This window comes from Trachurus japonicus, chromosome 5, assembly GCF_045865225.1.
Source record: "Trachurus japonicus isolate A0001 chromosome 5, Traja_1.0".
Lineage (NCBI taxonomy): Eukaryota > Metazoa > Chordata > Actinopteri > Carangiformes > Carangidae > Trachurus > Trachurus japonicus.
The window spans coordinates 8,766,098-8,780,241 of record NC_140911.1 but is presented as its reverse complement, the minus strand read 5'-3'; the positions used below and the strand labels follow the sequence as shown (position 1 = coordinate 8,780,241).

The following is a 14,144-nucleotide window of genomic DNA, read 5'->3' as shown; positions in this document are numbered from 1 at the left end:
TTAATAAATCTGTTCTCTGTGGGAGCCAAGAGGGCCCTCCAGTTGGCGATTTACCATTAATGCTCGCTCCTGCTGTAGCCTTTCGCCTGCTTATTCATGGAAGCCCATTTTCAGGTAATGATAGTAATGGTAAAGCCCTTGCATGAATGTTAAAAGCTTGTTTAAACCGATATGGAGGCTGGAGGGAAGAATAAGAGAATATATAGCATTAATCCTGAGAGCCAGAGCTTTTGGCCTCTCCTCAGCACCTCTCCAAAGCCGGGGGAGATATTTTCAGTCTATTAAAAGTTTCACGGTGGTATTTTTCAGCATGAGATACACTCCGCAACCGCACGGGCTGTCGGTGATCCGACATGCTCTGTGACCTTTACACCTGTGACCTATTCAGGTCTATGTGACGCTGACCGGCAGAGACATGGGTAATATGGGTGAGAGTCCTATTCCCCCTACATGGCCTCCTCGACAGCCTCTGCTGGCCGAGAGCCTGAACTTTATCTGATGTGATCTGTTCTGACAGCAGCTAAATAAGTTAGCATACAATACAACCCCCAAAAACTGGAGTGGGGGGGTTGGACGAGGCCTGAAGCCCAGCGCCACTCTGAGTCACCACTGCTGCCACCAATGAACAAGACGGCGTATTATACAGTTAATACACTGACTGTATGTTTAACCCAGGCAATCACAAACCAGAGAAAGAACATAAATGGTATTATTGTTCAAGTGTTATAAAGACTGGGATGAAAGATCTAGAAGAAAATCAAACACATTGCTTGGCTCTTCTGAGTAATAATACCTCTACTTGTACTTGCAATCTACCAAACTACACATTACATCCACTCTACGGTGGAATTAAAGTGCCCTGAAATGTAAATCTACAGGCAGCGAGGCCAGACAAGACAAAACATCCACATCCTGAAAGATGGCTGAAGAGGAGGAGAAGGAGGAGGAGGAGGAGGAGGAGGTCAGTGTCAGCCCTTCAGACGAGGGCGACTCTTATAAAAACTGATGAAAAAGCAGATGAGGGAGTGAAGTGAGGAGAGCATAGACTCACAGCTCTTGAGAAGATGTTAAAATAGGTCTGGTGTGAAAACTGAGTGGTCAGATTTAAGGTAACAGATAACATTAAGTGGTTCACAGTCTGTAAAACAAGGTACAACATGATACAATGTACTACACTGTGTAAACAAGATGAAGTGTAACACAATCCCTGCACAACCATGTAGCCACGTTGTTCGCCCAGAGAACCTCCTCTTGAATGAGCGGAGAGCAAGTCTCAGTCATGTCAGATTTGTGTTTTAGACAAGGGAGGCTCTGTGCCGTTTGAAATAGCCCCGGCAACAGGGTCACCAAAGGGGACGCGGCGACAAAATGGCTTGGTAAATAAAAGCGTGATTGGCCTGGAGAACCGTGCGCCTCCTCCTCGGGGAGCGCTGAGCGAAACACCAAACACAAGCCTGAGCGCCGAGGTTATTTCCCCCTAAGGCTGGAGCCAACGCTTTCATTCTCCTTCCCCTCGCCTACTCTCAGCGTTTCATTCATCCCGTTCCAAATGAGACTTCTCATCCGCTCACACCTCTTTCGTGTGATGAGAGACTTTTGTCTCCCTGCAGAGTTTTTAAACGCCGCTCCCATTTTCACCTCAACCCCCTGCGACGATGCAGTAGTGGATTGTTATGCTGTCTGAACAGACACTGTGTCTGAGCTGCCATAACAGACCGTTCTCCTCCTTCCTGACGTGACTTTAAATATGAAGCATCTGTGAGTGCAGCCTGTTTAAAAGGCAACTTAAAGGAGAATTCCGGCCATTTTTGCAAATAAACAGTCGAGCAGTGCAGTGGTAATGTCCATAATATCTCCGACTATTTTTGTAAAGAAATCATCACAACATGGAAAAAGTGTTGGTTTCTGTGGCGGGGAGAGCAGGCGCTCTGCGATCGGATAGTAATGTCTTTCCAGGACGTTTCAGGGTTCGGCTATCTGAGGTGAGTGATTACATGCAAAAAAACAAAGTTTATACTGTTTATACTGTAAACTATATGAGTTCAGTGGTGTGTCATAAGAATTCGAGTCATGTACCATAGATATTTGATTGTTTTTTGAGTGTTTGTTGTGGTTGAAAGAATCGCCCCTATGGGTTAGCGTTGTCGCTATCCCTAGCGCCGTCTAGCCATGGTGTAACTCCAGTTTGCCTGCATCAATTTTAGTAGCGTTTTTTGCCCCCCAACACTGTGTGACCATCAGGACAACGATTTGGGGGGTCAAAAATGGCCGGAATTCTCCTTTAACACAGTCAAAGTTACTTTTTCCACATCTGGCTAAATTTTTTAGAAAAGCCTATAATATGAATTTCAGTTCAAAGCCAGTGCAATAGAGAAACATGTGGTTAAAAATTCAGGGAATAACATACGACAAGTTCCTCGAACTATACTTTTGAAGTAAATGAGACAGTCATCAGTGTTTGTGTGTGTGTGTGTGTGTGTGTGTGTGTACAAGCTTCATTTCTGAGCTGTGGAATAGAGGAGTTTCTAGGTCATGCTAGTGAGCCCATTAGCATTTGGAAGCTCCAAGCTTCGTTTTTTTTTCTCCTCCACAACACAGCTTGTGTTTGCACAGGAAATCTTCCTGTGGCTATGTAGTCTCATTTCAATAAGTCAAGTAATATTTACAGATACATCTCGGCTGCACCTCATCAACTAGCAATGCACCGCTTCAGGAGCCTCCTTTACTGCTGTTCCTGCTCTCAAAGATTTACTTTTGAATCACAAAGATAAACAGAATAAATAATATGCCTTTGAAAAACAAGACGAGTGCGAAAGTGGAGAGCAATAGTTTTAGTCCTCCCAGACCCAGTCAGGGTGTGTGCCGGTAGAATAATACATTTATCACCTTTTACACACAGTTCATGTGTCACTTTTAAAGAAAATAAGGCACTAACATATAGCAAAACCACCACTTGGTATTAATAATGTATTGCTATATCTCTATGTGTTCTATAGATGTACATCAATAAGAATTGTAGATCAAACACTGTGATGTTGATGTTAATTATAGATAATGAAATACGCCTTTTGCTATACGATGCTGCAGAAGTTGAAAAACACAATACTGCCCAGTTTTCATGCATCCTCACTGAATTATTTAGTGTAAATCACGTTTAGAGCCCACATGTAACATGTGTGCACTATTGGAAATCAATCAATCGTTTAGTCTATTTTAAAACACAGGCCCATCTCCTCACCTGGCGATGCTCCAGTCGGGCTCAATCTTCAGGATGGTGGGATCGTCGCTGTAGTTGAACTTCACCTCCGGGTTCCTCAGCTCGGCAGAGTTGATGTCCACCATGACCGGGGTGGTTCCTGAAGACTGTCCCGCCGGGGTCACACACACAATCTCTTTCCCGGTCCGTCTGGAATAGCAGAAGACGACGAGAGCAGGGGAAAGGTATTATACACAAAGCTCTATGAAGGTCTCTCTTAAAGTGACTGTGTGCTCCAAGGACCAGTACTGTAAGTTCATGAGAGGGATTTTGAGTATCTGGGGGTTGACTCACTGATAGACACATTGAAAAAAGACTGAAGTGAGTGCACAGTGAAAAAAAACAAAATCCTACTTCAGCCCTTAAATAACTCATAAATTATTTATCAGTTGCAACAAAAACACAGGCGCGAACACACACTCACATAATAGTGACACAGTCGCCTATTCACAAGGCCAGCATCTTTCAGTCTGTCCAGTCGTGGTTTCATCAGCCCAAATCACAGAGTGCTGTGCTTCAAAGCCCTCTCTCCATCTCTCTCTCTTTTCTCTGTCTGTCTGTCTGTCTGTCTCTCCTTCCCCCTCCTGCGCTTTTTCTGGCTGACAGATCTGAAGTGGCAGATCAGGCTGGTCGTGTCTCTGTGTGATGTAACTCCCTCCCTAGCAGACAGGCAGCCAGCTGTGACCTGCTGGGAAACTTTGTGCTGCTGCCAGAAACTTTGTGCTCTACTCCAGTGGCTCATTGCACCGTGCCCTCCTCCCCTCCCCCCTCCCCCCACTGTCAGGGGCAGACGCTGGTGTCCCAGCAGCGCGGCTGTGGCTACCAGTGGGACAGCGTGTGTGTGTGTGTTTCTACAGTACCTGTGAGCTAAATCAGTGAATCGAACAGGTGCACTTGCACTGCGAGGAGGTCTGAGCATTTGCATATAAATACAGTACAGTTAGAAGATTAACATTGTGTAAGTATGTGTTTTGCGTCACTCAGCGTCTGCTAACGTCCTACAGTGCACCGCGAGCATGTGTAAATGTGGTGTGTGTGTGTGTGTGTGTGCATTGTGCAGGCGCAATGGCAGACGGCACAGTGTGAAATTTTGAACATGAGAAGAGCAAGCTGATCTGTACACAAATCCTCCCCCGTTATCTGCTGTGAAAGTGAAATCCACAGAAAGATGGAAGACGGTGGAGGAGATGAAAGAGTGAAAACCTATTTTGGCAGCTCCATTACAGCAGCTCGTGGTTTGGTTCGGGTGGGGCTGCGCTGAAATGGCAAAAGAAAGCGCACACACACACAGAAAAAAAAAGGGAATCGGGCGTCTTTGTTGGACGTATTCCCGCCGTCTCCAAGAGGCACTTTTCAACAGCGTCCTCAGACCGAAAGGGGACTGAAGAGTGGATGATGACAGAGGAAGAAGGAGGAAAAAAGGACAATATACCCCCCAAAAAAAGAGAAAAAAGGAAAAGAAAAATCCACGTTTTCCACATTCCACTAGTGCTGTGTTTCCATGGCAACCGTTTTCACAACATTGTCGCCGTCGAAGAGCGCCCGTGGTGCCACACATACGTATTTTTGACAAGGTTGCGGCCACACAAAAGCAAGCCAAGAGGCAATACGGAGAGAAATAAAAGAGAAGGTAAAGAAAAGGGGGTTGCAGGGAGAGATAAGAGGATGAGTGACTCGGGGTAAATAGGTTTTGATTAAAGCGGAGGCCCCACTGAATACAAAGACACATTAAAGAGATGGACTCAACCAGTTCATTACTTTGGCCATAAAGGTTATTGCTGCTCAGTGAATGAAAGGCCAAGACTATTATGTTCACCTTTCTCAGGATGTGCTACAGAGCTTTAAATTGGCCTTTACTTTTCTTTTGATATGATATAAAAAGAACTTGAGAGGTCCAAGCTCATTAGTTTAACCTGTCATTTGTTGCCCGAGAGAAAGAAAAAGAAAAAAACCCACTACAATAAAAAAAAGAAGATGCATTTTGGAGAAATCGCTCTGGAAAGAGAAACAAGAAGAAGAAAGAGAAGTTGTTTTTTTCCCCTTCTCCATTTGGCCGTTGTCATCTTGACCAGGAAAAAGCTTCTGTCTGGAAATTCCTCTCGGTATATAAGTGTTTGTTTTAATTCACCGACAATCTTTTCTGCGCGGTGTCTTTTCTCTGCCATCTGCCAGACGCCATACATGGGTGGATTTAGTCCTGAGCTCAATTCACTGTCACTTTGCCAGGAAGGGACTCAAAGAAACAATAGAGTTCTTGGCTCGGAGGAATTAGAGTCATATCAAATTGGATCTATGTCTCCTCTTCTTGAAATCCTGGCACAATCTCGTGCAGAGTGAGTGACAACAGAAGATAACAGTGGCAGATTATTCTAAAAAAACTTTAAAAAGTAATTCAAACATGGGTTCAAAGGAGGCAAAATGTGAGTTACCAATTACCAGCAACACCATATCATTCCTTTCAAATTATAGTCATATCTCTGACAAAATGTGGGCCATGCATTTAAGTCATTCACAGCACAACTGAACAGTGATATCAGCCTCCCAGAGAAAGGCTAGTACACTGTCATTCACACAATTGCTGTGAATTACAGTACAGCAGGTCCTGCTCTTACTGGCTGCATTTATAGACCTGCAGCAGATCATAGGCAGTGACCAGGGGGACACGGTAACACGATGCATCATTACGTTTAAAGCTTCATCGTAGAGAGCAGCATAGGGCGACTACACAGGGACAGAGATGGATGCAATTTTGACTTTGTATTATAGAAGTGAAATTAGTCCAATTCGATCATACCTTGCAAAACTAACACCACATGTTCACTGTTTGGACAGATTATAATAATAAACTCCCTTCAGAACTTCACAAAGGAAGTTAATTGCCCTTTTTCTATGTAAAATCAGCTCCTTCTCATTTTTTTTTTCATGATGAAAAGGAGTGTGTGCACTGATATTTGAATTTTTGACTTGAATTATATGTTAAAATACCATAGTTATATATTACTGTCAACTTTAAAAACCTAAGATTTAGAGTACTTAAGATTCACGAACCTCTCAAATCGGCAGGGGTGAAGTCCTATCTTCACAGCCACTGCACTTCCTGCATTGAGATGACTGCCTTCAATGGTGATCCTGGTTCCTCCCGAGAGCGGGCCGGTGGAAGGATTGACGCGGGTGAAGTACGGAGACTGAAGAGTGACAAAAAGACGGGTTAAGCATGACTTTTTGGCTTCACCATGGAAATAAAACTCTCTTTAAAAAAAAAAAACACCCAGTGCTTACCACAAAGGTGAAGGCCTTGGTGGAGACAGCTTTGTAGTCGGGGTGAATGCAGTCCCTCACACACACCTCCACCTGAGCCTCCTGCACCCGGTAACCTGTTGCATCGTTGAGCCGACACACAATCCTGAAAAAAACACACAAAAAAGAAGAGGAGGAGAGATGAGTTTTATTTTTATTTTGAACACTTCCCTCAGTGAATGCACAAGTTGCAAAGTTTTCTTTTCAATGTTTGTTTTAGAATAAGGCCGCTTCTTCCAGAAGAAAGAAGCTTATCCAAACAATGACAAAGTGATGAAAAGAAAACAGAGGAGGAAACAGCAGAGAACAGATGATAGTGCATCATTTTTTTCTCTTCTGCTCTGTCTGAGTCAGAGAAAAAAAACACATCCCAATAGCTCAGAATAAACTATTTTTCTGTTGACTTATTCATAAAAATCACAAAGAGCAGACCGAATGCTCTATTAGTGGAAATCTGCAGCGCTAAGACAGGGAGGAGTTCAGTGTGTGTGTGTGTGTGTGTGTGTCTGCATTAGTACGTAGTGTAGAAGCATAAGCCTCGCACTTGGCCCTGGGCGCTGGCTGGCCAAATGAAAATCCACTGGAGAAATGATTGAGTGAGGGGAGGAGTGGCGGTGTAGCCCACAGGGAGGACACACACACACACACACACACTCACCGACACACACACTCTCACTCAATCACGTACACACACTTACTTCATGTTTCACCCACTGGAGACACACTTGACTGTTAATTAGCCAGAGCGAATGAATGAGACGGAGGGAACGGGGGTGAGAGTGCAGAGGAAAGACGGAGGAGGAGAGAGGGTTAAAGTGAGAGAGGCTGATTAATTGAACAGGCTCATATCCTACACATCTCACCCCCCAGTTCCCTTATGAGTTATTAACTCTCCTGCTTCCATCCTCCCTGCAGGTGGCCATGGCAACTGCGGCGCCGCGGCGACAATGAATTCCACATTCCGATGCTGTGCGTTGCCATTGTTTTATTTTTTATTTCCTCTTTCATTTATTCCCCCAGTGATTAAAATGCACGGACAGCTTTCAGTTAGCGGCTGCATCATTACTGCACAGATGACAGGTGGCTACGTTTACCTGTTATTACAGTACGTGATTAGAAAGACTGAAAGTTCAGGGTGCATTTGTAAAGATGACAACGTTGTAAATTATATATCACTCAATCAAGCGACTGAGGTGAAATGTGATCGTAAAAAAAAAAAAGAAAAGAAAAAAAAAACTAAACACATGTCAAATTGTCACACAGAAAATACTAATAAGGCAATAAAAAAGGGGATATTGGATTCTGTTTTTCTCATTAGTGGCAATGATTTACTTTTCTCAATGTGGAATCAAACCCATCTAGTAAATATTTAATGACTGAGGTGAATGACAGGCGAACCGGGAAAAAAAAAAAAAAAACTGCATTTACTTGCAGTTTAATTCCACGACAATCACAGAAACAGGGAAGAGTGTGTCCCGGTTGTAAGAGAAGTGCAAATGTTAGAAGAGAGAAAAGACAAAGCCATGAACATGAACATGAACAACATGTCTACATTTTGCCCAACAATCAGCGCACCTCCTCCTCCTCCTCCTCCTCCTCTCCTCTCTCCTTTCTCTCTCTCTGTCTTGCGGCTGACCTTTGACCTTTGCTGTCAGTCCGGTAACCCCGTCCAGTCTCCTGTGCTACAGCTCTGAAAGGGTCAGGGGGGGGTGACGAGATCAACCAGGCCACTAATGGCACCGTATGGCTAACATCACTTTTAATTAGCATGACAGCCTCACTGCCAGCAACGCCCTCCTCCTCCTCTTCGTCCTCTTCCTGTGGGTGCTATGGCAACAAGCCGATGCAACTTTTAAAAGGCTGACAGGGTTAAGCATCGACACCTTTATGGTTTTTGAACACGAGGACAAAATGTGCATGTGATGAAGAAAAAAAGTTGGAACAAGTAACCACTTGATATTCCTCCGCCTGCTACAGATGCACGTTCAAAAATAGCATGTTCTGCCCCGAACACGACAATATATCTTGACATAAATTATAAATCAAGGCTGACATATCACTGCCATTTCTCTAAACCCATTTTGGGAACACCTGTCATCGCTAGTGAGAGCTGCAGAGCATTGTGTTGTCCTGACTGCCAAACCATCAAAGTCACATTTCTTATACTTCCTTCTTAGTGAGGGGGCAGAGTAGAAAACAAAATCTGCTGGGACTGTGCTGCACAACTCAGCAAATGGAGCATTTGTGTACAGATGACAGCTACATAGTTGGAAATAGAACATTGAGGACACCTCCAGCTGTGACGAGCGTCCCCAATTTTTTTTTTTTCTTCCTTCCTCGGCCTAAATTGTTTCTTCTCTTCTCTTCTGGATGAATTCGACATAAAACAGAGCGTGTGTGACTAATCTAGCGGTTCCTCTGAAGGCCGCAACGTTTGTGGTTAGCTGTCATAATGGAGCACCAGCGTCACACTGGCTGTGATTGTCAATTATTTTTCCATTTTGAATGAAATCTAATTGTTCAGTCCCGTGTTATTAGTTACATACGCACAAAAGGGAGAATTATGGCGATGTGGCAACCTGTTTACAGTCAAGACAAAGACTTCAGTCATGTCCAATAAAGTGAATTCACTCGAGGGCTATGATTGTTTACTGCTTTTGCACGAGTACTTCATTTCCCAGAATATACTGTGTTGTACTGCTATTGAATGGGAGTGAAATTCCACCCATGGCACCATCAGTGATTCAGAATTAGTTAACATAACTTAATCAGAGGTAGCGTTCGAGATATATACCACCCTCTGCAAAAGTCATTACATTTCTCCAGGAATGGGTAAAATTAATTCTGATGAATGTGGCTGTGCAAAGTGTTTCAGTTCTGACTGAGCTGAACTCAGCTGCTGTCAGATTTTCAAACACAGCATGAACCTTCTTGTGAAGAATTGGATTTGTTTTTAAAAAAAAGGGGGGGGAAAGCAGCATTTAACCCTGGAAGGTTTCGGTGAAGGAGAGGTCTGAGAGGGAGCCACGGTGTTGCTGCTGCTGCGCTAACACTCGGTGTAACATCGATACTGGACGGTGTAAGGAGTGAAACGATGAGGACGGAGATAGTGTCAACGTACTGCTCGGCGCTGATGTATTGGTCCTCCTGGGGGTTGCAGGTGACCTTGCCGATTCGGACTCCGGTCTGAATGTCTTTGAACTGCAGACCCAGGTTCTCGCCGGTGATGGTCAACATGGTTCCTCCCTGTCTGGGCCCCGTCTCTGGAAACAGCTGCATGGAAGAACAAAGGACAGAGGACATATGTTAGCCGGAACAACATGCGACAATACTTTTTTTCCCAAAGCAGTACATCATAGTTTGTCTACGATATGTCGGTGTCAAATGACAGTTTACTTAAGTCATTATGATCATCTCCCATTCTGCATGGATCCGACACTTGCCACCTCATTAAGTGAGATTGAAAAATGACCTCGGATCCATTAACTCCACCTCAACTCAGTCAAACAATCACAGCCTGCCAACTCGCACACTTAACCTAGACCCACCCATCAAGTCCTCGCGCGCATCTCTCATTTAACCTTGTGACGATTAATCTACTCAACACAATTACTGCACACAACGACCTCTGCTCCCTCTCTTTCCCTCTGGAGGTCTGAGAAAGGTGTGCGGAGGTGCTAATGGCTACCCCGGGCTAGCATAGTCGCTAATCACGGTCCCATTCATCCAGCCCCCCGTCGCAGACAATGGCCCCCTTTGGTAATCAGTCATTACTAGCATAATTAGGGCTAAAGCTAATTGGATTAGAAACTGGTGAAGGAGGAGTGGGGTCATTTGTTGTGACGGGGTGATGGGAGGAGGAGGGCGGAGGGGATGAGACGCTGGTGGGTGGGTGTAGGGAAGGTCACACTTTGACCTCAGTTTCCATAAAGGAAGGAAAAAATAAATCATCAATGATCGCGCTCCTCTTGCTCTCGGTAACACATTTTGCCCCGTAAATGTGAAGCCCACAAAAATACATCCAAGTGTTATTTATTTCACATTATTTCACCTATATATTGAAACTAATAATAGATACTTGATTCAACTGGACGCTTATGCAGTGGATTCAAAGGAACCTTTCCTAACTATACGCTCGCATATATAATTATCATATATTGCATTCAAACAATGGAGGAGAGCTCCCTCCATTTGTTCAATCCAGTTCTATTTGTCCCTTCAAAAGGTCAGTGCTGTCAGGACAATTTGCAGCTGGTTAACTTGATTAATTCGTCAAACCCGAGCTGAAGTTGAACTTTACGTCAAGGTAGCATGTTAACTTACTTTGCCTGCGAGAAGCAAATTCACTCATAGCAGCGATTTCAGTGACATGAACCGATTCTGATCTTGCTGGTATAAATAATACCATGGCCTGGCTTATTCTACTGTGTTTCAACTTTACATCTGATGTCAAATATAGTTTGACATTTTTGGTGAAATATGTTCATAGATGTGAAGTTTGATGCTGCTGCTCTCTGTCCAAGTGAAGCAGAATCCACCCACCAGCTTCCTAAAGGGTTCGGGTTAGATGGATGGAAATATTCACTGTTCAGTCATGATCCATGAATGTTTTTTGTGTGTGTATATCTCAAACTGCCAATCTGTTCTTTAAGTGCGTCTACAGTCTCTCAGGTGAATTAGTTGCACTCTTCTGAGCGACTCACAGCTCTGTTTCTCCACCTGGAGCCTCACAATGATCTCCCAGGCTAGCATCATTATAGAAAAGGTGGCGGGCTAGTAAAAGCCACAGGTGTTCAGGACACCACTAACAGAAACACACAATGGGAACAAAGCCCAGTGTCATGCAGGCCAGAGCTGAAATGCCACAGTGATACAATTAAGGAGTGTTTTTCGATCTTACACCAGCTCGGCTTCTGATGAACATCGCTCCTCCTTCCTTCGCCCTTTCCCTCTTCCTCTCCGGACTTGTGCCTTTTTTTTTTTTTTTTTTTAATTCACTCTGTTTCTTTGTCAATGTGTCTGAATGCATATATTTCAGCTGGAGACAAAAGAGTGAGTGGCACACAGTAGTGCACCAGTCACAATCTTCAGATATGGTAATCAAATCTCTCCGTCTCTATAAGCACTGGCTTATCGGAAACACGCACGCACAGACGGGCACACACACGGATACACAAGTTGTTACATCCACAACTAAACAACACAAACAAAAGGCCCTTTTTGATAAGAGCCACCGGCCTAAACACTCCATCTATTCTTCTTTCGTCGTCGCACTTCTCTACACCCATTCAAACTCCCCTTCTTTCTCTTCGTCTCCGACTTGTCCCGTTGTGTCGGAAGCTTTGTGTGAGGCCTATTGTGGCCGGCTGAGCGGCAGCGCACAGATAGCATCTGCTAGTTATAGCAGGAGGAGGAGGAGGAGGAGGAAGGGGGAAGCAGGGGGTACAGACAGAGAGAGAGAGGGAGAGATGATATGAAGATGGTGTAAGGTTTCTGAAGTTTATCTGCGATATGAAAGCCTCGGAAAAAAAACAAAGTCACAAACAAGCTGATGGAGGGAATGAAGTGAATGAGGAGGCAGGGTAATAGAAGGCTGAAATTATTATATACGATGGAGTAAAGTATATCGAGATGTGACGAGACAAAGCAGAGGATACTGGGCTGTAAAGACAAGGGGAAATGAAAGTGAGAAGAACTGAGAGGTCGGATGGCGGAGGGAGAAAAAAGAGAAATGGTTGGAGGTGAAAGTGAGGAGAGAGTGACAGAGGAAACAGGAAGGAAGATAAGAAACTGAAGAAGAGGGAAATAGAGAGGCAGAGAGAGAGAAAAACAAGTCCCGCAAAGGCCAATACTGCAGCTTAACAATACACCAGGGAGAATTCGTTGGCCTTTAGACACCACACAAACACTGAAACCGGACAAAGACGCACACACACACACACACACAATTTTTCACATACACAAGATCACAAAGAACATGTGCCACGTGCTAAGACACTAAAAATGCATAAACACACCCACATTTACACACACACACACCCACACGCTGGCATGGCCTGTGTTGTTTTAATTGGTTTCTAAGGGCTAGCTGTAATGCTTGTCCTGTCCCCTAGGAGAAGGCAGGCAGGAGATGATGGATGATGGAGGGCCAGGCAGCATCCAAGGCCAGTACTAGGACACTGCTGCACTGCACTGGGAGACAACGCCGGCCAGACTGTGTGTGTGTTTGTGTGTGTCTGTGGTGATTTTGCGGGCCCCACATGAACTACCCATTGTTTAGTTCTGCTTATTTTATTTTTCGGGTTTTAAATATCTAATATCAGAATGTAGACTCCTCGGAGAGAGTGTGTTTTTGGCTCATGTGTATGTGTCTCTCTCTCACATACACACGCATAAACTGTGTGTTTCCTTGCTGTGAAGGGAGTTACTAATTAATCTTAGTGCACAGTGTCAGCCCAGAGAAAAAAATATAACACAATGAAAATAGCGTTTTAACGGTCTAACAGCTATAGTCTTACAATGTCTAAAAACCAAATCATTTAGGAGCTAAAACATCAACTGCTGTGTTTGGAGAACAGTCCTTAGGTGCCAGAGCTATTACTGCAGCGGTACCTAACTGCACATTATTGAACAACATGAAACAGCAATAGCACACTCGGAAATGACACCGAATGGGTTCAACACGTGCAGCTCTGTAAGCTCCGGATAGCTCTGTCTGTCTGTGTGTGTGTGTGTGTATATATATATGTGAGTATGTTGGTCACACTCTCTCTCTCCAGTGGCGTTTCCTTTGCCGGTCGAACACACATTCTTCGGTCCAAATTAAATTAGTGGCTAATCCGCAAGCTAATGGCCACACAGCCGCTAGCAAGCTGCAAAAAAAAAAAAAAAACGAACAAAGCGGCCCAAATGAAGCAAAAAAAGGAAAGAAAGAAAGAAAGAAAATAAACAGAGGAGGATCAAACAGGAAAAGAGGGATTTGAGTGAATGGATGGTAAGAAGCGGGGTAATATTCAATTTGTGTGGTGGATGTGATGCTCTTTTGGAGAACTAAAGGATGAAATGGCAGGAGAGAAAGGAGCGATAGTCTTTGTCGCCTGGTGGATGCTCTTTTGGCATTAAATGTCACACTGCAAATGTCAAAGGTGGAGAGGAGAGGTGATAGCACTTCCTCCTGTGTTTTCTTCTTCTTCTTCTACTGTACTACTTCTTCTGTGTTCTCAAAGCGGCAGTACGTTTCTCCTCCTGCTGTTTTCTGAGGCTCTTCTGCGCCTGCTTCTTGACTGCCACCAACATCTTGCCCCGAGGCCAGGATTTACCCCTCAATATGCAAGCAGGAGCACATGCTTGCTTGCACGCACACACACACACATGCACACACACACCCCCCCTCCCATCTTTCATATACACACACAACCCAATTGCCTCTGTACGCTTGTTTCAAAGAGATAACTGAAGCGAGCAAGAGGAGAGAGAGAGAGAAGGAGCATTAACGAAAGGATTTATCTATGTGCCAGTGCCCCAATTATCCAATATCTCCATTACGTATTCAGAGAGAAGAACCCGTGTCACACAGGAAATGTACTGAGGG

At 44.3% G+C, this 14,144-nt stretch overlaps 1 protein-coding gene across 4 annotated transcripts in view; it reads right to left on the bottom strand.

The window, feature by feature from the left end:
- plxna1b (plexin A1b) overlaps positions 1-14,144 on the bottom strand; it is a 198,054-nt gene that overhangs the window by 28,362 nt on the left and 155,548 nt on the right. For all 4 annotated transcript variants that reach the window (XM_085775985.1, XM_085775987.1, XM_085775986.1 and 1 more), the window contains exons 13-16: positions 9,675-9,826; positions 6,536-6,659; positions 6,305-6,441; positions 3,239-3,406 (exon numbers count right to left, since the gene is read on the bottom strand). In XM_085775985.1, coding sequence (XP_085632111.1) covers positions 3,239-3,406; positions 6,305-6,441; positions 6,536-6,659; positions 9,675-9,826 — 581 coding nt within the window. The remainder of the gene's footprint in view (positions 1-3,238; positions 3,407-6,304; positions 6,442-6,535; positions 6,660-9,674; positions 9,827-14,144) is intronic.